Raw genomic sequence first — 27,763 nt, 5'->3', positions numbered from 1 at the left:
TGGGCCGGCTTCCGGCGACGAAACCAGTTCGCGCGCGAGGCCAGCGGGGTGCGGGAGCTGGAAGGGTCTGTCCCGGTGGCCGGTAACTGAGTGGCGGGTGGGAATGGCCGGGGTGTGCTCCTCCGGTATTTCAGCTTCAGGCCGGAGGGACGGCCTTTGTCTTGCGACCGAGGCCAGCGCCGCAGTGGAGCTCATTTCGCTGCCTCTCCCTGCCCCCCGCGGTCTCTTTACCCGCTCCCGGCGATTCCTGTGACCGCGGGCCCTGTGGGTGGGAGTCGGGAGACGCGGGTTCTATTCCATTCTGCACCACCGATTGGCTCTTTAACCTTGGGAAGGACATGTCCTTTCGCTGACTTCAGCTGTCTTTATTTAGAAGGTGGAGATTGTATTTACAGTGACTCTGAACTCGTTAAGGGCAGGAACTGACTTAGTGTTAAACCCTGTTGCCTGTCCCTGGCACAGCACTAGGACAGTGTGTACTCTGAACTCACTTAAGTTGTTTTGAGTCACAAACCGTTTGAAAATTTAGTGAGAGCTATTGATCCCTCGCCTCCCTAACACCGCTTCTCCCACCCGCTCCCAAACACACACAAATGCTCAGATACAGGACATGTGGTTTGCTATTTCAGATAATTTCCGAGATCTCCCCTGATGCCCATCCCTGGATCCCAGAGCCTGGCAAGTAGTAGGCATTCAAGTATTTATAGTCATCAGATAGTAGGTGTTCAGTTAATCATTTTTAAATACAGGAAACGCTCTCCACTTCACAGGAGGAGGGAAGATAGATATCCTATTAACAAGTTTTAATCACTGGCTTGGAAGTGTGTTACTCTTAAGTTTCCCAACAGCTCTCCTCCATTTTGAAGCTTGGGAGAATTAACTGGCTTTAGGTCATTCAACCTGAGTGGTGGCGGCAAGAATTCAAACGCATATCTATCTGACACTCTAAAGCCCCGTGTTCTTAACCTCTAGCTAGTAGAAATAGGTGCAGAAAAGTATTTGAATGTATTCCATCGCCTCTATTGGTGATTATGAGATGGTTTTTATCAACATAGGTAACCCCAAACCGTACATTGCATGGTATGGAAATACTTTTTGCCTGTCTCCTTTTCTTCCATGGTACCTGTATTGTTTGTTTAATAATGACAACATGTTTTACAGCCTTCACTCTATGCCCATATTTATTCAAACCTTGTAACTTTGGTTGATACTTAATCAGGTGTGTTGACTGATTATGACAATGTCTGTTATGTTGCCTTGTTCGTCTTGCCCTCTAAAGGAGATATTTTTGATGATAATTGAAATATAAGATGATGATATTTAGGCTTTATTTCTCTTTCTTTTCTGTACTACTTTTAAAGGGACAGTTTTAGGGATCTTGGAACCATTGCCAACATGTCTGACATTCAAGAAGCCACTAACCAACTCCTAGATGTGAACCTTCGTGAGAACCAGAGATCTGTACAAGTGACAGAAAGTGACCTCAGAAGTGAGTCTGAGCTTCTAGTCACTATTGGAGCCACTGTACCTACTGGCTTTGAGCAAACAGCAGCAGATGAAGTGAGAGAGAAATTGGGGTCATCATGCAAAATCAGCAGAGACCGTGGCAAGATATATTTTGTCATTTCAGTGGAAAGTCTGGCTCAGGTTTGAATGAAGCAATATTTGAAATAGTTTTCTGAATTCATTTTGTGGTTACTTTCCAGTTCATAGACCCCTGTGGAATCCCTCTTGATTTTCATTGCTGTGCTCCACATCAGATGATTTTAAAGTATTATTGCATTTTAAATTTGGTACTGATTTGTACTTTTGACTACATGTTGAGTATCCCTTATCGGAGATGGTTGGGACCAGAAGTGTTTGGGATTTCAGATTTTTTTGGATTGAGCATCCTGAATCTGAAAATCCAAAATGCTCCACTGAGCATTGTGTTGGCACTCAGAAAGTTTCAGATTTTCAGATTCGAGATGCTCAACCTGTAGTATTAGTAGGTTTGCTATATTTTTAGAAGTGATCTTAGTATTTCTTGAGGATTGGATTCACCAGAAAGAATCTTTAACTTATTTACTTCAGCATCTAGCTGAAGACTGGTTTAGACTTTGGTGATGAAGCAAAAGGAATTTTTCTTTTAATCTTTTTCAAAGAAATTCTTGCCCAAAAGTAATTAGTAATCATTTGAAGGTGAGAATTGAAGGTCAGCAGACTACCATCCCACTGCAATAAAAACTAAGATATATCTCATTACCACATAAGCAACGTGAGAGCAGGGATTGTTGTTTGTTTTTTTCCACCAACATATCCCAGGCTTTAGTGTCTGGCATATAGTAGGCACCATGTAAATATATGTGGAATGAATTGGTAAGCAGATGTTTTCCATCCAGTATTTTAGTTAATAGCCCCAGCAGCTTTGTGAAGATAGACACTATTATTATCCTCATTAATCATTAGGTTTAAGAAGAATAAATAATTTGCCCAGGGTCACTCAGCTAGTAGTAATCACAAAGCTGGAGCTCATCCCACCTGCTCTTAACCACTACAATATACTGTCCCATAGAGAGCCATGAGGGAAATATGATAAAGCCCTACTTGAATGTCTTCATCTTTCCCTTTTCCCCCAAACACATGTTGCCCACAAAACACTTGAAGCTTCTGTGCTTCCATTTGTCCTTCCCTTTCTGTAGGGGAAGAGCAGAAGCTGATGAGTAACCAAAGAGTTGGGATAGTAGGGAGATGGGAAAATTTTAAAATACAAAATAGAGGTAGTAGCTGCTTTAATTTTATTGTGCATTTTTTTTTTTTTTTTTTGAGACAGAGTCTCGCTTTGTTGCCCGGGCTAGAGTGAGTGCCGTAGCATCAGCCTAGCTCTCAGCAACCTCAAATTCCTGGGCTTAAGCGATCCTCCTGCCTCAGCCTCCCGGGTAGCTGGGACTACAGGCATGCGCCACCATGCCCGGCTAATTTTTTTTCTATATATTTATTTTAGTTGGCCAGAGAATTTCTTTCTATTTTTTTTTAGTAGAGACGGGGTCCCCCCCTCTTGCTCAGGCTGGTCTCGAACTCCTGACCTCGAGTGATCCACCCACCTCGGCCTCCCAGAGTGGTAGGATTACAGGCATGAGCCACCGTGCCCGGCCTATTACGCATATTTTTTAAATATTTAATTGTTGATAGCTTGTGCTGTTCAAAAGCTTTCTCAGAATTTGTTTCTAACTTTTTTTTTTCCTCTCCAGGTTCATTGTTTGAGATCAGTTGATAACTTATTTGTGGTTGTTCAGGAGTTTCAGGATTACCAGTTCAAAAAGACAAAGGTGAGCTAGCCCAAACATTATGGCTGATTTTCAGCTGTCTTCTCCAAAGAGATTATTTTTACTTTTCACATTCTGCCTGTCATTTGGTATTACTATTGCTTTTGTAATAGAGAATACAGGGAGGCTTTTATAGTAAAATCCAGAGATTTGCTGACAGTCTATCCCAAAAGCTTTTAAAAAATCAGTATTGAAAAACACAAAGCTTTATAAGAAATAAAACAAATTGTTTGACTTTCTTATAAAAGATATAAACCTTCGATTAGCTTTGTTGATATTTATATATATAGTTCCAAAATAGAGTTGCTTCTACAGTGTGAACCAAAGAACAAGTTCACAGTTTGTGTGTCATCTACAAATAACATTTCCTCACTATCCTGCCTTTTTCCCTGCTTTCTTCCCTACCTTCATTTTTTGAAATAAGGCCAAAGTAATATCTAAATACTCCTTCAGTTGTTAGGACAACAGCTTTGTCTCCAATGAGTACTTAGCATCTGAGTCCTGAATATTCAGCTGCTGCCTAAATTGAAGGTTGAAAATAGATTGCAACAAGGCTTTGGGATTTTTGTACACTGCTTTTTGGTCAGGTCCAGAGTCAACTGCTTAAAAACATTTTTGTATCAATTTTATTGCCTATCTTAGAAATAATTTTTTTTTTCTTTTTGAGACAGAGTCTCGCTCTGTTGCCCTGGCTAGAGTGAGTGCCGTGGTGTCAGCCTAGCTCACAGCAACCTCAAACTCCTGGACTTAAGCGATCCTACTGCCTCAGCCTCCCGAGTAGCTGGGACTACAGGCATGCACCACCATGCCCGGCTGATTTTTTCTATATATATTTTTAGTTGTCCAGATAATTTCTTTCTATTTTTAGTAGAGACGGGGTCTCCCTCAGGCTGGTCTCGAACTCCTGACCTCGAGAGATCCACTCACCTCGGCCTCCCAGAGTGCTAGGATTACAAGCGTGAGCCACCGTGCCCGGCCAGAAATAATTTTTTTTAAAACACCTATGATATGCTGCCTAATTCTCTAACTTATTTATTGGCAACAGGTAGATTTCCAAAACATTATTTAAAAACCAGTCATGGCTGGGTGTGGTGGCTTACTCTGGGGAGGCCAAGGAGGGAGGATTGCTTGAGGGTCAGGAGTTTGAGACCAGCTTGAGCAAGATTGATACTCCATATCTACCAAAAATAGAAAAAATTAAGTGGGCATGGCTCATACCTGTAGTCTCAGCTACTCGGGAGGGTGAGGCAGGAGAATCGCTTGAGCCCAGGAGTTTGAGGTTGCAGTGAGCTATGATCATGCTATAATACACTTCAGCCTGGGTGACAGTGAGACCCTGTCTCTAAAAAAAAAAATAATAATAATAATCAAAATGATACGAACCAACAGCCTAGAAAAAATAAGACCAAACCTAAAAGAATTCAGATTAAAAAGCACTGTAAATTTAATTAACTAAATGTAATTTTCAGCACTATCATAATACTGTTCAGACTTCTGGTAGTCATTGACAACTGAATCATATGGATGAAACTATAGTATTGAAAGGCAGTCTGTTGAAAAGTTTTGCTGCTGAGTATTTGAAATTTTTTTTATTTTTTGGAGACATTGTCTCACTCTGTTGCCCAGGGTGGATTTAAGTGGCATGATTATAGCTCACTGCGGCCTGCAACTCCTGGGCTCAAGTGATCCTCCTGCCTCAGCCTCCCAAGTAACTTGGACTACAGGCATGCATCACCACGCTTGGGTAATTTTTAAAATACTTCGTAGAGACAGTATTTCACTCTGCTTCTCAGGCTGATCTAGAACTCCTGGCCTCAAGCTATCCTTTCTGCTTTGGCCTCCCAGTGTGCTGGGATTATAGATGTGAGCTATCACACCTGGCCCAGTATTTTGAAATTTTCATAAACAGTTCTGTATAGGAATAAATGTTAACTTATTTATTTATTTATTTTTTTGCAGACAGAGTCTCACTCTGTCATCCTGGGTAGAGTGCAGTGGCATCATCATAGCTCATAGCAGCCTCAAACTCCTGGGCTCAAGCGATCTTCCTGCCTTAGCCTCCTGAGTGGCTGGGACTACAGGTGTGCACCGTGTCACCCAGCTAAATTTTCTATTTTTAATAGAGACAGTGTCTCAGAGTGGTCTCGAACTCCTGAGCTCAAGCAGTCCTCCTGCCTCTGTCTTCTGGAGTGCTAGGATTACAGGTGTGAGCCACTGCACCTGGCAACATGTATTTTTTAAAAACTATTTTTATCTTAAATTCTTTCCTCCAACGTAGTAGGGCATTAATATTATCTTAAATTCCTGCATTTTTGCCTTCCTAAAGCTTATATTATTTTGGGCAATTTGAATTGTTTAATTAGAGGTGAATTTGATTATTATGGGGTGATTCTATATGGGCTAGCATTTCAGAGTTGCCTTTTAAGTAACTGCAACAGAGGTTCCTGGTGGAAGTCCCAAAAGAAGAGCAGCAAGGTTTAAGACAGATTTTCACATCTGTGCAAGGGAAACTTGTGTGTCTGTCTAAGAAAAATTGTCAAGTCATTCACTTTCTGGACGTAAAATCGTAACTTGCCATAGTAAAACCTCATTTTTAAACATTTGTTTCTAGCTTTCATCTGTTGACTCTCAAGTTTATTCTTTATGGCATTATATTATACTTTGCAATGTCTTATAAAAAGCCTGTTAGTTTGAACATTCTAATGAGTTCTCTTATTTTTAAATATTCAGGTAATATCATGACTTTATTTAGTTCCTAACCCCCACTCCCCCCTTTTTTTTTTTTGAGACAGAGTCTCACTCTATTGCCCGGGCTAGAGTGCTGTGGCGTCAGCCTAGCTCACAGCAACCTCAAACTCCTGTGCTCAAGCAATCCTCCTGCCTCAGCCTCCCAAGTAGCTGGGACTACAGGCATGCGCCACCATGCGCGGCTAATTTTTTCAATATATATTTTTGGTTGTCCACATAATTTCTTTCTGTTTTTAATAGAGATGGGGTCTCGCTCTTGCTCAGGCTGGTCTTGAACTCCTGAGCTGAAATAGTCCACCCACCTTGGCCTCCCAGAGTGCTAGGATTACCTAACCGCTTTTTTAAAAACATGAACAAGTCTGTGATTTGTATGGATTTTTAAAAACTAGTTAATACATGTACTTAGGGCAAACCTGTAGAGACTGAAAGGATATATATTGAAAAATAAGTATGTGTTCCTATATCCTCATACCATGCAGTTTCCTCCCCAGATGAAACAACTATTACCAATTTCTTGGGTATTCTTCAAGAGATATTTTATGAATGTATATATTTTACGTATACAAATGGAAGCATAGCATACATAATGTTCTGTGCTGTGCTTATTTCCATATACGGGTTGGGTATCTCATATCTAAAATATTTGGGACCAGAAGTATTTTGAATTCTGAATTTTTTTTGCAGAATATTTGCATATATATATAATGAAATATATTTGTAAATACATAATGAAATATCTTGGGGATGGGACCCGAGTCTAAATATGTGATTGATTTTTGTTTCACACATACCTCATGTGCATAGCTTGAAGATAATTTTTTAATTTTTTATTTTGTTTTTTTAGGGTCATCTTTGTGTTTAATAAGAGAGTTTATCCCATTAATATTTATTAATATGACAAATCTTTGGTCTTAGTTTTATCACATTTATGTTATACATTTTTCTTTTTTTCTTTTCTTTGTTTTTTGTTTTTTTGTGTATGTGTTTGTTTTTTTTTTTTTTTTTTGTGACAGGGTCTCGCTCTGTTGCCTGGGCTAGAGTGCATCAGCCTGACCATAGCTCACTGCAACCTCAAACTCTGGGCTCAAGTGATTATCCGGCTTCATCCTCCTGAGTAGCTGAGACTATAGGTGTGCCCCACCATGGCCAGCTAATTTTTTCTATTTTTAGTGAAGGTGGGATCTTTTCCCTTGTTCAGGCTGGTCTCTAACTCCTGACCTCAAGCCTTGGCCTCCCAGAGTGCTAGGATTATAGGCATGAATCACCGAGCTAATTAGCTAATGAGATGGAGTCTCACTGTCTTCAGGCTGGAGTGCTATGGCATAATCATAGCTCACTTGTAGCCTTGATGCCCTGAGCTCAAGCAGTCCTCCTGCCTCAGTCTCCCAAGTAGCAGGGACTATGATTAAAAGTTTTTTTTTTTTTGTAGAGATGGGGTGTTGCTATATTGCCCAGGCTGGTCTTGAATTCCTGGTCTCAAGCAATCCTCTTATCTCAGCCTTCTGAGTCTCTGGACTTATTTACAGTCTCACTCTGTTGGCCATGCTGGAGTCTAGTGGCCTAATTATAGCTCCCTGTAACCTCAAATTCCTGGGCTCAAGGGATCCTCCTGCCTTAGCCTCCCGAGTATCTAAGACTACAAGCACACATCACCACACTTAGTTAACTTTTTAAAATTTTTTGTGGAGACTGCGTCTCCCTGTGTTGCCCAGGCTGTTCTCAACCAGGCCTCAAGTGATCCTCCCGCCTCAGCCCCCGAAAGTGCTGGGATTACAGGCGTGAGCCACCATGCCTGGCCTACACAGTATTTTTTGAATCCCTACTGAGAGCAGTGATGAAATTGACATATTTCCCACTTCTTCCCTCTATGTTTTAATTTTATTAGTTTTCTTAGTTTTGACCCTTATGCCTTTAAATATACTTAGATTTTATTTATCTTTAACTGGACTTCTGGGTATGAGAGATGGGGATATGAGCATGTTTAAATTTCTTCCCGTCTTCTCTTTCTTTACCTTCCCATTTACCCACCAGTTTGTAACATTTACCTTCTGTTTTACAGTCATTGTCCCTACATTTGTTTTCATGTTAATCTTGTAGTTAAATAGATTATATGCACATTACCTGTCCTTTTGTTATAGTTTTTCTTTTTATCTCTTAAATGACATGAGTTCAGAAATGTTTGTGTTTTATCTTTATAGTTGATTAATAATTTGGATATAAAATTATTTGAAGTTACGTTTTCCTTTCTTAAGGATATTGTCGATGTTTATTCTCTTCTAGTACTAAATGTACTAGATGTTGTTGTGGAAAACTCTGAGGCTATCCTGATATTTTTTCACTTTATTTGTTGCTTGCTTGATATTTTTGCTTGGTGCTCAGTTGACTTTTCTTTTTTTCAATCTTTGAAGCCTAATGTTTATCAGAATATGTCTCATTCTTGATAACTCCTTGTCATGACATGTCAGTCCACTATATTTCTGGAAACTTTTCTTGAATTATTTGAGAAAAAAATTTTTTTGTTTTATTATTTTAAATCCCTTCTTTAGGGAAACCAGTTATACATGTATAGGATCTCTTTTGACTGTCTTTCATATGTATCATTTTCCCTCTAATCATTTTTTACTTTTTACTCATTTCTATTTTATTTGCTTTGCTTTTCTCCATATCCTTTAATATGTTTTCAGCATTGCCTTTTCTATGTGCTGCTTTCAGATATGGTCTGCAATGATTTTTTTTAGTTGATAATTCTTTGGGGTGTGACAAGTTTTGTGATTATGTTTTAAAGAGGCTTTATCTTGGAGAGATACATTGTCAGATATTTACAGAAGAAATAACCTGATGCCTGAGATCTGCTTCAAAATAACCAGGAATGGGGCAGGACGGGTTGTGGGTGGTTGGTAGTCAGAGCTCCACACTGGGCACATGGCGCTTCGTTATACTAGTCTGTGATCTGTTGCCTGTGTTTGAAATTCTTACTAATTCATAAAAACGTAAAAGTGAAAGGAACTTGGCAAAGTCTGACTTCCACTCCCACCCAAACTTTTCCCCCTGGGCCAACCTCACAATTTGGAAGGCACTCACATCTGAATTATTCCTGCTGTCCAAGCTTTCTGCAAAAATAGCACCAGGTGAGGTCTGAGGCAAGGGAAATGGTTTAATGGGGAGTCTAGTCGGTGGCATCGTGCTCCTCAATGGCTCAGGAACTTGCGGCCCTTGAGCACGTGGTGGCAAAGGGTGACCTGGATGCCAATTGGTGTGCTCAGGTGCCAGATCCAGCCTGCTTGCGCTTGCCTTTGATGTTGCTGGGCTGCTATTTCTTCCTGCTGTGGGGCAGGGAGGCCCCTGGCGCTTGGGAGCCCTAACCAGGCCCAGCAGCACCAGACTTACCCCTGGGGCCCAACAGCCATCTGGCCAAGATAGCCTCTCCACCCGCCTGTCATTCCTTCCCTGCTGCCAGCAATTCCAGTTCATTTTATTTTTTTATTCCACTTTTTCTTTGATTCTGTAAGCCCTAGCTCCTGGCTCACGTCATCTTTTTTTCTGCTTTTATATCATTGCTTTGAGCTCTTACTTTACAAAGGTATTTCCTCATTACATTTTTTGATGTTGTATTGTGTTTGATCACAGTTTTTGACTGCTCTGTGTTAGGTTTTTTGTCTGCTATTTATTTTTCTATTTCTGCTTCCTGTTTTTTGCTTTTATTACTTTCATATAAGTCATGTGCTGATAACTTTTGATAATTGCTCATTTTTGAATGAGTGGGTTCCTCTTGGACCTGCCATTTATGAGGTACTTGTGGTGGAATTTTTATTTTTTTTTTTTATAGCTTTATTGAGGTATAATTTCCATAACATTGAATGAGTTCTTTTAACCTTTACTTCTTCCTAGCCTCAAGGGATCAGCAGCCTCAGGGTTATTTACCATGCACAGGAGTATCTTTCTGAAACTCTACCTTACCAACAGTTTCCAGCAAATACAGCATGTCTGTGAGAGTCCTTGTTCAGCTTTCATTTCCCTCCTCTGCTGCTGCTTGGTACAAAGGAGGTCCAGGGAAGTTCCCTCCATCAGTCCACACACTTCTTCCCTGCTGTTCCAAAGTACATATGCTACCTGCTAGCAGACTGCTTTCCCCTTTGTCTGAGGTCTATGATCATTCTTTCTGTCCGTGTCTTCCTGCACCTCTGTTTGACCTTCATTGTACTTGGGAATTCTGACGGTTCAAGGTTATAGAAACCATGTCAGTTCAACAAAGATAGAGTTGGTATTTCTTTTTTTTATTTTAAAAACTTTAATCTAGTAGAATGTATTTCTGTTGTTTTTCTTTTAGAACAGTTTCTGAAGAAAGGGGCTGTGCCAGTGTTATTGCACCATCTTAAACTTACCAGTCCTCTAGAAGCTCTTTATAGGAAAGGGCCTCTATTTGAAATGGAATTGAATTTGCTAATCCTGAAGTTTAGCACTACTTCATCAGATTTCAAGTAGTGGCCAAAACCCCTTCATTCACTTGTGTTTTCAAGTCTCAGTTCCATCAGTCAGAACTGAATTCTTTCTACTGTGATCCTTAGGAACATACACCGTCTATACCAGCACTGTGCAGTAGAACTTTATAATGGGGATGTTCTGTGTCTATGCATCCACTATGGTAGCCACTAGCTGTTAGTGGGTAAAATGTGGCTAAAGTCACTGAGGAACTGAATGTCTAATTTTATTTAATTTTAAATCATTTACATTTTATAACAATCGCTACATGTCGCTAGTGGCTGCTGTCTTGGACTCTTGGACAGCACAGCTCTGTACCTTCTATTTTAACATTTAATCACATATTTTCCAGCAGCTGTTTATTGACCCCTTTTATATGCTATTTATATGGTACTATTGTAGGTGTGGCTTATAGCAGGGGTCAGGCAGATAAGGTCCTTTCCACCATGCACTTACGTTCTTGGAGGAGCTTTGATGGTGAACAATACATAAACCTAGTAACCTCAGATAATGCTAAGCATTGCAAAGAAAATAAAACAGGAAGAGTGTGACTTGGGAGGACTACTTTAAGTAGAGCAGGCCTCTCAGAGATGTGTCCTTTTAAACTGCTATTAAGTAATAAGAAAGGAGCCAGCAGAACAAAGAGACTGAGTGAAGCAAATGTCTTCTAAGTAGAGGGAAAGGATGGTCCTGAAATGATGTGAGAGAAATAGGCAGGAGTCAGATTATACTCGGCTCTTTATGGAATTTAGATTTTCTACATGCTGTGGGAAGCTGTTGAAGGACTTTATGCAAGGGAGGGGCATTACTGGATTTACTTTTTTAAAAACGATGACTCTTAATACGATTTAGAAATTGGATAGATATATTTTTTAACTTTTTAAGGTTTTCTTTCTTTTAAAGTTTTTGCTTTTTAAAATAGTTAATATGCATGCACAGCACAAAATTCAGAAGATCCGAAAGGAAGTCAGTCAGGGAGAGATAAGTTGCCCTCCATACCCTGTCTTTCATCCACTACTTCCTCCCTGGAGGTAACTTCTTACTGTATAAATTTTAAGTTTAATATAGTTTCTTACTGCTTACATTTTAATCTTGAAGCCCTACTTCTAATCTCCCATTCTGTCTCGTATTATTCTTTAGTGGCTTAACATGTATATATCTTAATTTATGAGATTTGAGTTTCCTTTATTGCAGGCATTATTTTACTTTCTCGTTTGTTCTACACTTCTGTCACCCTCAGCATAATGATCAAAGTACAGCTGAACCTCCACATCTGTGGATTCAACCAACCAGGGATTGAAAATACAGTTAGTCTTATAATGGTTGCATCTGTACTGAACATGTACAGCCTTTTTTCTTGTCGTTATTCCCTAAACAATACAGTATAACAACTATTTCCCTAGCATTTACATTTTATTAGGTATTTTACGTAACCTAGAGATGATTAAAAGTATACTGGAGGGTGTGTGTAGGTTATGTGCAAAGATGACACCATTTTATATAAGGGACTTTAGCATCCTTGGGTTTTGGTGTCTTCAGGAATCCTGGAACCAATCCCCCATGGATAATGACTGTCTGTAATCAAAGTAGGGGTTTATTTGTTCAATCAAAGTCATGAGAATTGAATGGATTTCATTCTCTGTCGTTTATAGGAAGAAGTTCTAAAGGAGTTTGAAGACTTGGCTGGAAAACTTCCATGGTCAGACCCTTTAAAAGTATGGAAAATTAACACCAGTTTTAAGAAAAAAAAAACAAGGCGCAAAAAGATAAATCAGAATTCAAGTAAAGGGAAGATTGATAATGGAAAAGACAACGAAATAGATGAGACAGGTATTAAAAAAGAGTTCACTGACAATGCTTTAGATTCACATATCTTAGATTATTATGAAAATCCAGCCATCAAAGAGGAGATATCAACATTAGTAGGTGATGATTTGGCATCTTGTAAAGATGAGACTGATGAAAGCACAAAACAAGAAACTGAGCCTCAAGTGCTGAAGTTTAGAGTCACGTGCAACAGGGCAGGAGAGAAACATTGCTTTACCTCAAATGAGGCTGCAAGAGATTTTGGAGGTGCTATTCAAGATCATTTTAAGTGGAAGGCTGACATGACCAACTTTGATGTGGAGGTATGTACTGTTCTGCCTATGATTCAAGAAGCCTGTCCATAAATTTGTAGAATTTCCAGACTAACCCAATCTTATGGACGATTAAACAGAGGCAATAGCACTAGTAGGGTGTGGTTAAGGGGAGCATAGGTTATGGAGACAGAGATCTAGATGCAAATTTTGACTCCACAACTGTTTAACTTTAGGCAAGATCCTCTCTAAGCCTCTGTTTCAAATGGAGCCAATAATGGTATATACCTTCAAGTTTGTCCTAAAGGTTAATAAGGTAACACATTTATTTATCTGGCATATACTAAGTGCTCAATAGATGGGAGCTATCAAGATTGTTTTCTCATTTCTAATCTAGTACCTTTTTCCTACATTATATGGACATCAACCAGAATTAAAACAATTATTTTATTTAGGTATGTCTTGGTTGCAAAGCTTTGCTGCTAAAAAAGAGTGAAGTACATTTCTAAGACAAACCCTGTCCTTCTCAAATCAGGACATTAGTGCTCATGCTCATCCTAGATCTAGCTCTCCTATTTCTTAAATTCTGCTAGATTTCCAAATCCAAATACCTGGTTTTAGCATGATTACTCTCCTTGGTCTTAGTCTTCTGCTACCCAGGTGATTGACATGTGATCAATAGGAAGTAGAATCTTTTAAATTTCTGACAGCTTAAAAGGCCCTTAGCACTGATGTTTTTACCAAGAAGTGAGTTTCTGTTGCTTTTGGGACACTTGAATCTGGGGCAAGTCACTAGTCTCTCTAATTTTTTTTTTTTTTTTAATGTCAAATCAGGAGAACAATTCCCTGTTTCTTTTTTTCTCATATAGCTGCCATGAGAATGAATAGGCTAACTAGAACAATGGTGCCCAGAAGTTAAGAAGGTGACTCAAAGGACAGTTTCTGGAACCATGCTACCTGGATTTAAATGCCAACTTAGAAGCTATTAAGATCGTGATGAGGGGCCGGGCGCGGTGGCTCACACCTGTAATCCTAGCACTCTGGGAGGCCGAGGCGGGCGGGTTGTTTGAGCTCAGGAGTTCGAGACCAACCTGAGCAAGAGCAAGACCCCGTCTCTACTAAAAATAGAAAGAAATTATATGGACAACTAAAAATATATATATAAAAATTAGCCAGGCATGGTGGCACATGCCTGTAATCCCAGCTGCTCGGGAGGCTGAGGCAGGAGGATTGCTTGAGCCCAGGAGTTTGAGGTTGCTGTGAGCTAGACTGACGCCACGGCACTCACTCTAGGCCGGGCAACAGAGCGAGACTCTGTCTGAAAAAAAAAAAAAAAAAAAAGTTCGTGATGAGGAACTTTTAGGTGAAAGATTATGGAACGTTTTACTTTTACTTTAATTTTTATTTGAATAGTTTGACTGTGTTAGGAAAACTGTAACTAAGACAAAAATGCCATTGTTTCACAGACATTATTGAGTCAGGTTACTCATTTCATTACTAAATAGTAAGAAAACAATATTAACAAGATGAAAAAGCAAATGTTGCACAGTGTTAACAGTTGGTTAGTCTAGGTGAAGGGTATATTTGGGATTTCACTGTGCCAGTATTCTTGTAACACTTGTGTATATTTGAATTTTTTTCTGAAAAAGTTAGAAATTTAAATATATGTATTAAACAATTTATAAGTCTTCACAATATGTTTGTATTATAAAAATTGGGGTGAAATCTGGTGGTGTCCAACTGATAAATATAGTAAATGAAAAGAAAATAGGATTAAAAAATAAAATAGTATATACTATATGACTTAATTTATATGAAGTTCAGAAAATAAAAAAATTAACTTATGGTAGTAGCAGTCAGGTTAATTATTGATAACCTTGAGTGGGTATTTACTGGGGAGGGGGAGGGGAGCCTTCTGGGGTATTGGAACTATTCTGTCTTTACCTGGGTGGTGGCTACAGACTGTATGTATAGGCAAAAACTTAATAACTATACACTTAAGATTTGTGTACTTGATAATACACAAGTATACTTCAATGAAAAAAATTTTTTTAAATTGGTAACGCCTCAAAAAGTCTTAGTAATAAATGCAATTTGAACAATCCTAAAACTATTTTGTCTTACTCAACTTTACTATAGGTTCTTTTGAATATCCATGATAATGAAATCCTTGTAGGCATTGCATTGACTGAAGAGAGTCTTCACCGAAGAAATATCACACATTTTGGACCTACAACTCTTAGATCAACTCTTGCCTATGGGATGCTCAGGTGAGAGAATGAGTTTGCTATTCAGATTAAAGTGACACCTGGCTTTGAATTTTCCCCTCAGAATACTGATTGTGTATGTGTGTGTGAGGCAGGTATTGTCTTGGAATTTAGTGGATAAAAAAGAGGATTAAAAGCTAATGGTGTATTTCTTTCCCCTATATCCAACATTGACTCCTTGTGATCCTGAAAATATCAATCAGTATTTCAATTTTCTTGATTTTAAAATGAAAATGATAGTTCATCTGCTTCTTGAATGGGGTTGGCGAATTTGTGTTAGAAAGGACATACTGTATTTTGGGAGGTAGAGTAAATTTTGCTGTATTTCATTTCTATGCAGTGAAGCAGATAAAAGCAGAGATTTTTATGTATATAAGTGTAAATGAACACAAAAGAGTTTTTACTTGTATTTTTAAATTTTGTACTCACAGCAACCCAAGAATCATCCTAGGACTTTTCACTTTTCAGAGTTCATGATCTAGCTTTGCTTCTCTTTTGCCCTTCTCTCTTCTTTTGGGTGATTCTTTCCACCACTTGGACAAATTTATCTTCTCTAAGCTTCTGTTTTCCAAACTGCAAAATAGGGTTGATGTGATACTTAAAGGATTATTAGGATTAAATGCAGAAACATTTGCAAAATACCTATTTTATATAGTACCTGGCATGTCCTGGTAGTTTAAGTATAGTCATGCATCGTCTAGTGATTGGGATACATTCTGAGAAATGTGTCATCAGGTGATTTTTGTCATGTGAACATCATAGAGTGTACTTACACAAACCTAGATGGTGTAGCCTGCTATACCCCTAGACTATATGGTATAGTATTCCTCCTAGGCTGCAAGCCTATATAGCATGTTACTATACTGAATACTGTAGACAGTTGTAATACAGTGGTAAGTATTTGTGTATCTAAACATAGGAAGGATACAGTATTATAATTTTATGGAACCACCTTCATATATTTGGTCCATGGTTGACTGAAACATCGTTACAGGGTGCATGACTGTAATTGTATTTCCTTTTCTTCCAATCTTTGCTTCCTCTTTTATCTTGCTCGTTCAGCAAGTTACAGTTCAGCACAATTAGAACATAATTCAATGATGATAATAGAAAATTAGGCCCGTTTGATTAAGGAAAAGCTCCTAGTCTTCATTCATTTAACAAATGTTTATTATCTACTGCCAGGGAATATGGTAGAAGCCAGGAATACAGAGAGGGAGTTATTTTGGGTACAAATATTAAAAACCTAAGTAAGCTAGTTGAGGATAGAAAAGTGATGATTGTGCAAGGGGGGAGGTTATTGGAAAGATACGGAGAAATCTTGGGGAATCCACAGAAAAACTGAATGCTGTCTCAAGGAGGGTGGGAACCACATCTTGGAAAACCACCAGAAACTTAGGCAGTCACTAAAGCCTGTGGACTACTGTCTCCACTCATCACATGCTGTCCCTCATCTAAATTTATGTATTTCCAGTTTCAAACGAAGAACCCATACTGCCTAGGGTTTTTAGCTCTTTATTCCAAATTCCTGGAAGAGAGGATCTGATTGATACAGTTTTGGTCAAGTGTCCACCCCTAACCCATCAGCAGTGGTTGGGAGTACAGGATTGCTTACCACCCCAAGATGGTTGCCAAGGATTCTGTTGCTATTTGTTGAGGGGTAGGAATAGGGATGTAGAGCAGAACAAGTATTACAATGAAAACCCAGTGTTATTCTCCAAGAATTTGTCTTGTGGAGGTGATAAATAATTATCATACACGTGAGAAGTCCCATAACAGAACGTGAAAAGATTGGAAGGACAAAAAAAGGTAAGAGAAACCTAGTGACCTCTCACTAGTGCTTCATAGAGGGGGTAGCACTTAAGTACTAACAGTAGTAATGCCTATAATCCTGACTCTGTTACCTATTAGTTTTGTGTCCCTGGACAGGTAACTTAATGATTCCTATCAGCTCATCTTTAAAATGAGAATAATTATAGTAATCTACCTAACAGGGTTGCTATTGAGGATTCAATGAGATGATGCATGGAAAGAGCTTAAATCCATGCCTGGCAAAGAATAAGTGCTCAAAGTAAAGGAATTGTTTTTATATCAAGGTTATTACCTTTAAAATTAAATTCAGAAGTAAAGGTATACTGAATGTTTAATTGCCAATAAACTTATGTTGATGCATGTTTTACTTGAGACATGTTTCATTTTTTTTAATGTGAATTTTTTTCTGCTTTTTTTTTCAGCTAAAAGGTAATACAGGTTTATATGAAAGACAATTACTATGTGTTTTCTAAAAGTGTTCATGAGTGTGAGAGAATGTGTGTGTGTGTGTGTGTGTGTGTGTGTATGTGTTTTAAGAGGTCTAAGAAGCTAATAAATTCATCTGGGAATGGAATGGAATTTCAGATGATAGTCAAGGGAGACTTTTCGTTATATACAATTTTTTTTTTCTGAATGGTAGGATGTAGAGTCAACATGTTAATTACAAATTGATTTTTTTTTTTTTTTTTTTTTTGAGACAGAGTCTTGCTCTGTTGCCCAGGCTGGAGTGCCGTGGCATCAGCCTAGCTCACAGCAACCTCAAACTTCCTGGGCTCAAGCAATCCTCCTGCCTCAGTCTCCCGAGTAGCTGGGACTACAGGCATGCGCCACCATGCCTGGCTAATTTTTATATATATATTTTTAGCTGTCCATATAATTTCTTTCTATTTTTAGTAGAGACGGGGGTCTCGCTCTTGCTCAGGCTGGTCTCAAACTCCTGATCTCAAATGATCTGCCTGCCTTGGCCTCCCAGAGTGCTAGGATTACAGGCGTGAGCCACTGCGCCTGGCCACAAATTGATTTTTAAAATGACTGTAAATTGGTGTTCTTTCATGTGCTGGTATCATAGGTCCTCAGTATAGCTTCAGGCATCATCCTTGTAGAAGCCTCAGCTTTTGGTTGAATCTCTTCACTTACACTCTTCTCTTTCCTCCAGGCTCTGTGATCCTCTACCTTACGATATAATAGTCGATCCAATGTGTGGAACAGGGGCAATACCGATAGAGGTAATAACATTTCTTTAGCTTTTAGATAAGCAAGTGATATATCCAGAATGTTCTAAACCTAATGGACAAATTAGACATAATGAAATCACCAGGGTTGGGTCATTGAACCCAAGAGTTTTAAAACAATTACAGTAGTAAAGTTGGAAATTTTGTGTAAAGACTACAACTATTTAGTTGAAATATAGCCAAGTGCTATTGGACTAGACAGTGATGTCTATTCACTGAATTACAGAGGGAGCTGAGAATTACAAACTGCTGGTGAGTCCCCTTTTTGTACAAGACAAGCTGGTAGGCTTGAACGGGGAAGGATAATTGAAGGCATAAGCATAAACTGAAAGAAGGTAATTTTCATTTCTGTAAAGTGAGATTACGCTTCTTAATCCACTTGAGTACTAGAGGGTGTAAGTATAGTTGTTAAAATGGAAAACCTATGAACATTACTTAGATTTTTTAGGAAGTCTGACAAGCTTACATACCAAATGCTCTTAAATAGTTCTCAAAATTACTATTGACGACTCCTAAAAACTACCTAAAGCAAAGCAGGAAATGGGAAGGCATTTTCTAAACAGAGAATATTTAAAAGTAGATACTGATTCCCCCTGAATTAGTCTCATCTATATGTTTATAAACAATATAGAAGAGGGAGCTCCCAGTAAAATGGCTTATATTTGTGTGAAAATACAGTAAGTTCTTCCACATAGTGTACTGAAAGCCAATTGTAATAAACTGTGGGGAGATACTACAGATTCTGAGTGGGCAGAATTGGACAGATGAACAAGTCCAAAGCAACCCACAAAAGGAAAAATAATCCAAACTGTAATTAGAAAATGATATCTGTGATCTGGGAGTTAAAATCCAAGAAGGAAGTCATAGTAGTCTATGTAACTACTGTGTTTGGCTAGTGACAGCTAGTGAAATTACTCTGGCCAAAGAGACCCACGTAGAGAAAACCCAACTGTGGTCAAGAAGGATTCTGGGAACAAAGCAGTGTTGTTTTCCAGCATTAACCATGATATGTGTATGAAATAGCAGGTAAGGTCACTACATGTCAAGAAATACACAACAGAGCTAGAGAATGGAGTCAAAAAGAAAGCCAAAAGTAAAAAAAAAAAAAGAAGATAAAAAGATTGAGCCATTTCCATTTAAAGAGTAGTCATGAGGTTGCCAGTGTAGGAAAATCTAAACTAATATATGATCAAAATGAATAAAATTATGAAAGGAATTGATAGGGTGTATATACAGATTTGTTCATCAAAGTATAAAATATTTCATCTAGAATACTTTTTTAATTTTTTATTTATTTTTATTTATTTTTTTTTTTTGAGACAGAGGCTTGCTCTGTTGCCCGGGCTAGAGTGAGTGCCGTGGCGTCAGCCTAGCTCACAGCAACTTCAAACTCCTGGGCTCAAGGGATCCTCCTGCCTCAGCCTCCCGAGTACCTGGGACTACAGGCATGTGCCACCATGCCCGGCTAATTTTTTCTATATATATTTTTAGTTGTCCGTATAATTTCTTTCTATTTTTAGTAGAGACGGGGTCTCGCTCTTGCTCAGGCTGGTCTCAAACTCCTGACCTCGAGCGATCCGCCCGCCTCGGCCTCTCAGAGTGCTAGGATTCCAGGCGTGAGCCACCGCGCCCGGCCGAAGAGTCAGTTTAATTTTTTTTTTTTTTTTTTTTTTTTGAGACAGAGTCTCACTCTGTTGCCGGGGCTAGAGTGAGTGCCGTGGCGTCAGCCTAGCTCACAGCAACCTCAGACTCCTGGGCTTAAGCGATCCTCCTGCCTCAGCCTCCCGAGTAGCTGGGACTACAGGCATGCGCCACCATGCCCGGCTAATTTTTTCTATATATATATTTTTAGTTGGCCAGATAATTTCTTTCAATTTTTTTTAGTAGAGACGGGGTCTTGCTCTTGCTCAGGCTGGTCTCGAACTCCTGACCTCGAGCGATCCACCCACCTCGGCCTCCCAGAGTGCTAGGATTATAGGCGTGAGCCACCGTGCTCGGCCTAGAATACTTTTTTTAAAACTTGGAAGTACTGTAAAAATCCCAACTCTTTGTGATGCTGAAAATGCAAGTAAGTTTTTAAAAAAAGGAGGATCAGAATCACCAAGGTTTTCATCCAACTCTGTGGGTCCCTTCTATATCCCCACCCACCATAAATTCTGGCACACTTCAACTTCCTTTTTGTTTGAAGTCATTATAGGATTATAGACAGGAGCATGTCATCACCCTCAAGTGTCTGGGCAAAAGAACTGAAGTGCTATATTGATGGATGTCAGGTGTGTTACTGTTAACAAAGGAAGAGGTGAGATATTTGCCACTCAACCCCAAGTAGAGGCAGACCTTTCTCTGCTTATGTCACAAACCTGTTAATCTGCGTAGAACATTGTTCAGACGTAGGGTCACATGTCACTGTCAAATGATATGAGACAGCTTTGTATTTATATTCTGCTGACATGTTTTTGATTTAAAATTAGAAAATCCTTTGGTAGTTATTCAAATGCCCATGATACAAAGGAAATTGCATTTTATTTTGAAATTTTCAAATATTCCAATATATCAGATTATGTAAACTCCTACAACCACAAAAGGGTATAGGCTTAGTCAGTTTGATTTGGTTAATTTTTTCAAACCATGTTTACTTAGGATTTATTCAGGGTTTATTTAGTGTGCTAGACACTGCTGGGTGAGAGGTTGAATACAATACTAGACCTGTCCTCAAGGAGTTCCCAGATTAGTTAGGAGGCACACAGAGAAAGAAATAATTAAAAATAGAACAGGTGCAGTGGCAGAGGTATGTATGTACATGGTGCTTTGCGAGGGGCAGATGAGAGAGATACAGCTTGGAGAGTTGGGGTTGATGTCAGAGAGGACATGACATTTGAGCTGGGTCTTAAAAAGTGGGTAGGAGTTGAACAAGCAGAGGAAGAACAAGAGGATATTTTCAGCAAGGGGAAGAATACAGTTGACAACATGCAATGTTTTGCCACTTTAGAAAAGCATTGGATTGTCTTGTTTGTTAGCAATTGATTGAAATAATTATTTTTTGCTGTTTGCTACTTCTGTTTTAATATATACTTTTATCTTTTAGGGGGCTGCTGAATGGTCTGATTGTTACCATATTGCTGGTGATAATAATCCACTGGCTGTAAATAGAGCAGCAAATAACATCTCATCTTTATTGACCAAGAACCAAATTAAAGAAGGGTAAAATTTTCATTTAAAAGATTTCTTAGCATCCTTTAGACTTAATCACTTTTCATAGACTTTATGAATTAATACCCCATGCATTGTGACATCATTATAACCAAAGTGAACATACTTTGAGACTGTTTAAATTTTAAAAGTTTATTGAAAATAATTTATATTTTATTGATTGACAGTCTCACTCTGTTGCAGTGGTGTCATTGTAGCTCACTGCAGCCTCAAACTCCTGGGCTCAAGCCATCCTTTTGCCTCAGCCTCCCCAGTACCTGGGACTTCAGGTACCTGCTACCACACCTGGCTAATTTTTCTATTTTTAGTAGCGATGGGGTCTCGCTCTTACTCAGGCTGCTCTTGAACTCCTGAACTCAAGCGATCCTCCCACCTCAACCTCCCAGAGTACTAGGATTACAGGTGTGAGCTACCAAGTCTGGCCTATAATTTTATATTTTTAAAACATTTTTTACTTAACTATATTCCTCACCCTAACACAACTGTTTTTGTTTTCCTTTTTTTTTCCTTATTCATATATCTTTCCCCCCCACATATTGGAAGAGTATCATATAGATTCATTTTAATTTCCCAAATTTTTAAATACTATTTTTACATTCTGTTTTAATGACTGCATAATATTCCACTGTATAGAAATATTAATTTATATAGCCTTTCCTCTATTTTTGTTATACTTTCTAAGTCATTGGTTGTATATTTCATCATATCTCTGATCTAGTTGTTTAGGACTTTTCAAACATTAATGTATGTATGAATCACTTGGGAGTACTGTTAACACAGATTCTGATTCAGCAGGTTTAGAATGAGACCTGAGAGTCTACATTTTGTAGGAAGCTCCTGGGAAATGCTGATGTTGCTGGTCTCTGGATCAACTTTAGATTTTACATACATAAGTAGTTGGAAGGCTTTGATTTTCTTAATATTAACTTGTTTTATTGTGATGAATTCTGATGATATAGCTTGTTTCATTTTTATTGAAGTTTTGAGGCCCAGTATATAGATCACTTTGTTTTTTCCAAACTTGATAAACATTTTTAAATTATTTCCTTTCTGGCCTCTGAATATTTTGTTCAGACCCTCTCTACCTTTACTTTTTGTCTATTTAGCCTGTGCTATTTCTATCAATTTTACTTTTTTTTTTTAGAGACAGGGTCTTGCTCTGTCACTCAGGCTGGAATGCAGTAGTGTGATCATTGCTTACTGCATCTTCAAATTCCTGGGCTCAAGTGATCCTCCTGCCTTAGCCTCCCAAGTAGCTGGGATTACAGACCCAGCTGACATGCTTTGAAAACCATTCTTAACTATTTTTTAAATTTGTCATTTTGGTAAACTTTAGGTTTCAGTGTAATAGTTTTATCTTATGATTTTATATTTTCTTCATACAAGTATTAAAATTTTTATTGATAGTTAAAAAAATTTTTTTAAGAATTATGTGCTTGGCCGGGCGTGGTGGCTCACGCCTGTAATCCTAGCACTCTGGGAGGCCAAGGCGGGCGGATTGTTTGAGCTCAGGAGTTCGAGACCAGCCTGAGCAAGAGCAAGACCCCGTCTCTACTAAAAATAGGAAGAAATTATATGGACAGCTAAAAATATATATAGAAAAATTTAGCCGGGCATGGTGGCGCATGCCTGTAGTCCCAGCTACTTGGGAGGCTGAGGCAGGAGGATTGCTTGAGTCCAGGAGTTTGAGGTTGCAGTGAGCTAGGATGATGCCACGGCACTCACTCTAGCCCGGGCAACAGAGTGAGACTCCGTCTCAAAAAAAAGAAAAAAAAAAAGAAAAAGAATTATGTGCTTCACAATAAATTGAAGCACTTTTCCTTTGTCCCAACAGCAAACCATCCTGGGGCTTGCCCATAGATGCTGTTCAATGGGATATCTGTAATCTGCCATTAAGAACGGGCTCTGTGGACATTATTGTAACAGATTTGCCATTTGGAAAAAGGTAGGAATTGGTTTTTTTAAAAATGAGTTTTACTTTCACCTATTACACGAGTACCTACTTGTCTTCTAAATCTCATTATTTTCCTTGAGATTCTATTCTAAGTCAGAAAGAAAATCTTCAATTACTTTTAGCAGACCTAACAGCTGCTTTTCACTTAATAACAATATGATGCATTTACATATTGTTTCCCCTGAGAACTGTGGAATGTATGAACTACACTTTGATCCTCACAGGAGGTTCATCTTTAAATTATCTGTAATTCACGTTCTAACCCATTCTTGAATTACACAGTGGTACTTTACCCAAAAAGGTTAAGGAGGACTTGGTTTTCTCAAGATAGATGATTTCTAATCACTGGTTTGGTTTATATAGTTGACTGCTTATTAGATTTATTAAGAGGACAAGTTAATATAACTATCATAATTGACACCTCAAATTTTTTTCTGGTTCAGAACTCTAAGTGGTTCACTCACTCAGCTTATTTCATTGACATGTAATGGCAAAGCTCTAATTTCTAAAAATACAACTATTTTTCATGCCTCAGGATGCATGAAATCCTCTCATTTCATATAGTCCTACATATTTGTCTTTTGCAACAATGTTTGACTCATTAGACCTTCTTTTATAGGATGGGCTCCAAGAAGAGAAACTGGAACCTTTATCCAGCTTGCCTACGGGAGATGGGCCGTGTCTGTACACCTGCAACAGGCCGAGCTGTGCTACTCACTCAGGACACGAAATGCTTTACCAAGGTGCTATACCTTTTTTTTTTTTTTGAGACAGAGTCTCTCGCTTTGTTGCCCGGGCTAGGGTGAGTGCCGTGGCGTCAGCCTAGCTCACAGCAACCTCAAACTCCTGGGCTTAAGCAATCCTACTGCCTCAGCCTCCCAAGTAGCTGGGACTACAGGCATGCGCCACCATGCCTGGCTAATTTTTTCTATATATATTTTAGTTGGCCAGATAATTTATTTCTATTTTTAGTAGAGACGGGGTCTCACTCTTGCTCAGGCTGGTACTATACATTTTTGACATTAGGTCAAAATCTCAACCTGTGGCAACTTTAAGATCTTTTTAAGTAGACTTGGAGATATTAGTTGGGAATAGGATTTGTTTTCTCCTCCCGTAGTGTTTTGTTGCTGGCAGCTAAGATTCCTAGTTGGATTAGAAGCAGATTGTGAGCCTAATTGTCTTTATGCTTTTTGTGTGTACACAGGCATTATCTGGAATGCGACATGTATGGCGAAAGGTGGATACAGTTTGGGTGAACATTGGGGGTCTTCGTGCTGCAGTTTATGTTCTGGGACGTACGCCTCAACCTTTTGTTTGTCCTTCAGAACAAGATGGAGAAAGAGGAACTCCTTGGTAATGCAAAGGATGAAGATGACTAATAGTATTCATGCTTCCCAACACTGGAAATGTCAGCACGAAGAACTTGCTTTTGGAGAAAAATAATATTAACAAAAGTGCAGTCTGTACTCTTAAAACCAGTCCAAAGCTCTTCATGCTAGTTAGCAAAAGGTGTGATGGAATTGAAAAAGTTTTATGAGAAAGCAGAGCTTTCCCTTGAAGCTGTTTCAAAGGAGTAGTGGGCAATTAGTATTTTGCTTAAAACACTTTAAAGATGCATAGTGAAAGCCTACTGAAATGCTCTGACATTTGGGTTTAGAACATTTTATCTTCGGGCTTTATAGCCTGTTTTCCATTGTGGCAAGTGCAAAGTTACCCTGGCCTAAAAGAAAGGCAGAAAATATAATTACATCTTAGGCCACATTTCATTGCCTATGAGCTTTGCTGTTCACTTGCTCAAGTTCTTTACCTCAATCTCAAAAAATGAAGTGTTATTACATTTTGTGAACATGATTTGCCCCGTGACACGATGAAGTTTCACAAGACCTATAGGAAAGTTTACCACCTGCCTTAAGAATTAAAATACGCATCTGTTATTCAGATTAATATATACAAGTAAAATAGAGTGCCAGGATTTATCAAAGAGATTGCAGAGATACTTTGCTGTTGGTTTTATAAACCACTTCTGTTTGTAAATAGCATATACACTGATAGATAAGGTGTGGGACCAACAAGCCAAATTAAAAATGTTTTCCTTTCAGTACACAAAGGTGTGTGTTTCTTTACAAAGCCAAGCATTATCTGTTGGCCAGTTTATTACAAGGATTAGAGAAAAAGACGATGTATCTTTGAATGGGAAACTTTTTGAGGGTCATGTATTTTTTTTTTGTTATTTTCTCGTGGATCACTATTCGCATTTAGTTGCTTTTCCAGTTGTAGCTTGTCCTTCCTAAGATTTTGCAGAAAACGAAATAACCTCAACATAAAATACTTATAAAAATGGTGCTTTCCTGGGACCAAGAGTAGTTGAGGTTTTATGTGGGATTCGTTACAGTATTGTTTATTCTGGAGCATCTGGCTGCGTTCAGCTTAGATTTTTCAGTGTCTGTCATGTTATGTAATATAATAGTACTTATTACTCAAAAGTTTTTAACCTTTTGGTGTCTCCATTTAGAATAAAAAGACACAGTACTTCCTTCCTTTGAAAGAATAGAGTTCACATTAGCAGTGTAGCCAACAATCCTAGTCTGGTTTTCCTGTGATCTACTACCCCACACTTAATAATGAATTGGAAATAGACTGGCATTTTTACCATTATCATATTGCACAGTTGCATTATTTATAGGTTGAACACAAAACTTTTCACCTCTGACAAAAGAAACAATTTAAACCTCAAACTAAGTAAGGGTTGGTTAGCAATCCATGAAAACAAGTACAAGGACCATGTGTTTTCACCACTGTTTTATGAAGTCAGTGGCACAGTACCTGCCAGAGTGGAAATTTGGTATTTGTTGAGGAAATGAACTTTTGTAAAATAAGTTAGTTTTTAAGGGAGTGATGGGAAAGAGTCTATAATAATCTGAACATAAATACCTGAGTTACAGGCCCTATACTGTTATTGGGAATGAAAGTCAATATATTTGAGGGGGAAAAAATGATGTAAACATTGGGAGAGATTTTATAATTCAAATTAGAGGAAGATACTTATGTTCTGAGACTGACAGTGTACCAGAGTGGCAAAAAAGGGAATATTTGATTGCCTTTATTTCTTTTAAAATGGTAAATAAGGCTTTTAGGAAATTTTGCCCAAACTGTAGGCCCTGACGCATCAATGCCAGGAGGGCTCAGGTCTCCACTGCAAGGACCAAAATGGTAAGTTGAAGACAAAAAAGGAAGGAAATTTGGAAGGTCTGTGAAGTACCTAAAGTGCGTTGAAGTCCGTAAATGCTTCATATTTATTAGTGAGACAGACATGGAAAAAGGAAGATATCCTTATTCTCAAGCATAGCCCTTTCTGTTATAAGAAGTTCAGTGAGGATATGGTAAAAGTTTGCAAATTCTATGAGAAAAAAGTCTAATTACTGTACCTTGTTTGGTATGTGAAAGTTCAGGAGAAGCACCACATACAGGTCTGCATACCAAATTTAAAAACATATATTGCACAATGTGAAAAAAACAGCCCATTGTTTATAACAGGGCTTACCCTGTTACTCTTTGTACTCCTAATGCATACAAAGAAATTTACTTCTTACACTTACAGAGGCTGAGAAGTCCAAGGTCAAGGGGCCACATCTATTGAGAGCCTTCTTGCTGGTGGGGACTCTATAGTCCTGAGGTGACATGTGATCAGGGGGCTGGATGTGCTAACACGCTCAACCCTTTATACCTCTGTCCCAGGGCTAACATCTTTGTTAACCAGTTGTGATGTTACAACTCTTCACTGAAGTTATGGTAGAAACAATTTTTCAACAGAATGGAGAAATACTTTTGGTATCTTGTTTTACCTCAAGCCCAAATTCTGTATTTCCAACTGCCTACTATAGTTTGCTTTATATATTCCACCTAAAATTCAACATTCTTTTTTTCATTAAAACCTGCTTCCTGTCCTAACATGCCCACTATCCTAGTCATCCAGGTTTAATAGTAGGAGTCATTTTTTAACTCCATCCAGTCATTCAATAGGTTTTGAGTATTTATTATGCGTATTGTGCTAGAGCTGCCATTTCTCAAAGTGAGTGGCCTTGGAATCCCTTACGTTCTTAAAAATTGAAGCCCTTAAATGCCTTTGTTTACCAATATTTTACCATATTAGAAATTAAAACAAAAAAATGTTATAGTAACATGCATTGTTAACAGTTTCATGGAAGTAACTATTTATAAAAAAATAAATGTTGGCCCATTTCATTATATATTACTAAAAATACCATATACATCAATATCACTACCTATCTCTTAAAAAAGGTATTGGGAAGCTGTCAAGTTCCTGATTAGTAGATACAAGTTTTCCCAAATTCTGATTTTTCACTTCAAAGTCTGGATTTTATCATTGACAAGTGCTGTTAGTTGTTTTCCTTGCTTGACAGGCTCACTTCCTTCACATTTGAGAAAATGTTTGCCCAACAGCCAACTCTGAATAACCAAAATTTGTCATTCTTTCAAGTGAAAATTAAGCTCCAAGAAAACAGTATATGATTGTTTGGCAATCTTCTTACTTTACACACACTTTTTGTTTCATCACTCATATTAAAAAGTTAGGTATTCTCCAGCCAGTACAATTGGGCTAGATTTAACAAAATAATTTTACTGCTTTCACAAGGACATTTTAAGGTAAAACTAGCTT

The 27,763-nt window shown here is 38.4% G+C and overlaps 1 protein-coding gene across 6 annotated transcripts; it reads left to right on the top strand.

The window, feature by feature from the left end:
• THUMPD3 (THUMP domain containing 3) lies at nt 1-24,624 on the top strand. 6 transcript variants are annotated; one of them, XM_045530398.1, is made up of 11 exons: nt 22-82; nt 630-685; nt 1,362-1,647; nt 3,231-3,308; nt 12,185-12,661; nt 14,750-14,880; nt 17,846-17,915; nt 21,007-21,122; nt 22,966-23,076; nt 23,705-23,828; nt 24,290-24,624. In XM_045530398.1, the coding sequence occupies exons 3-11, from the start codon at nt 1,396-1,398 to the stop codon at nt 24,440-24,442; spliced, it is 1,512 nt and encodes a 503-aa protein (XP_045386354.1). In that variant the 5' UTR covers nt 22-82; nt 630-685; nt 1,362-1,395; the 3' UTR covers nt 24,443-24,624. The 6 variants fall into 6 exon arrangements, with proteins under 6 accessions (XP_045386352.1, XP_045386353.1, XP_045386354.1 ...); XM_045530396.1 differs by lacking the exon at nt 630-685 and having other exon boundaries at nt 1-82; XM_045530397.1 differs by lacking the exon at nt 630-685 and having other exon boundaries at nt 11-65.
• Nucleotides 24,625-27,763: the final 3,139 nt, after the last annotated feature.

This window comes from Lemur catta, chromosome 18 (assembly GCF_020740605.2).
Source record: "Lemur catta isolate mLemCat1 chromosome 18, mLemCat1.pri, whole genome shotgun sequence".
In the NCBI taxonomy this organism is placed as follows: domain Eukaryota; kingdom Metazoa; phylum Chordata; class Mammalia; order Primates; family Lemuridae; genus Lemur; species Lemur catta.
This window is presented reverse-complemented; position numbering and strand designations above follow the sequence as displayed.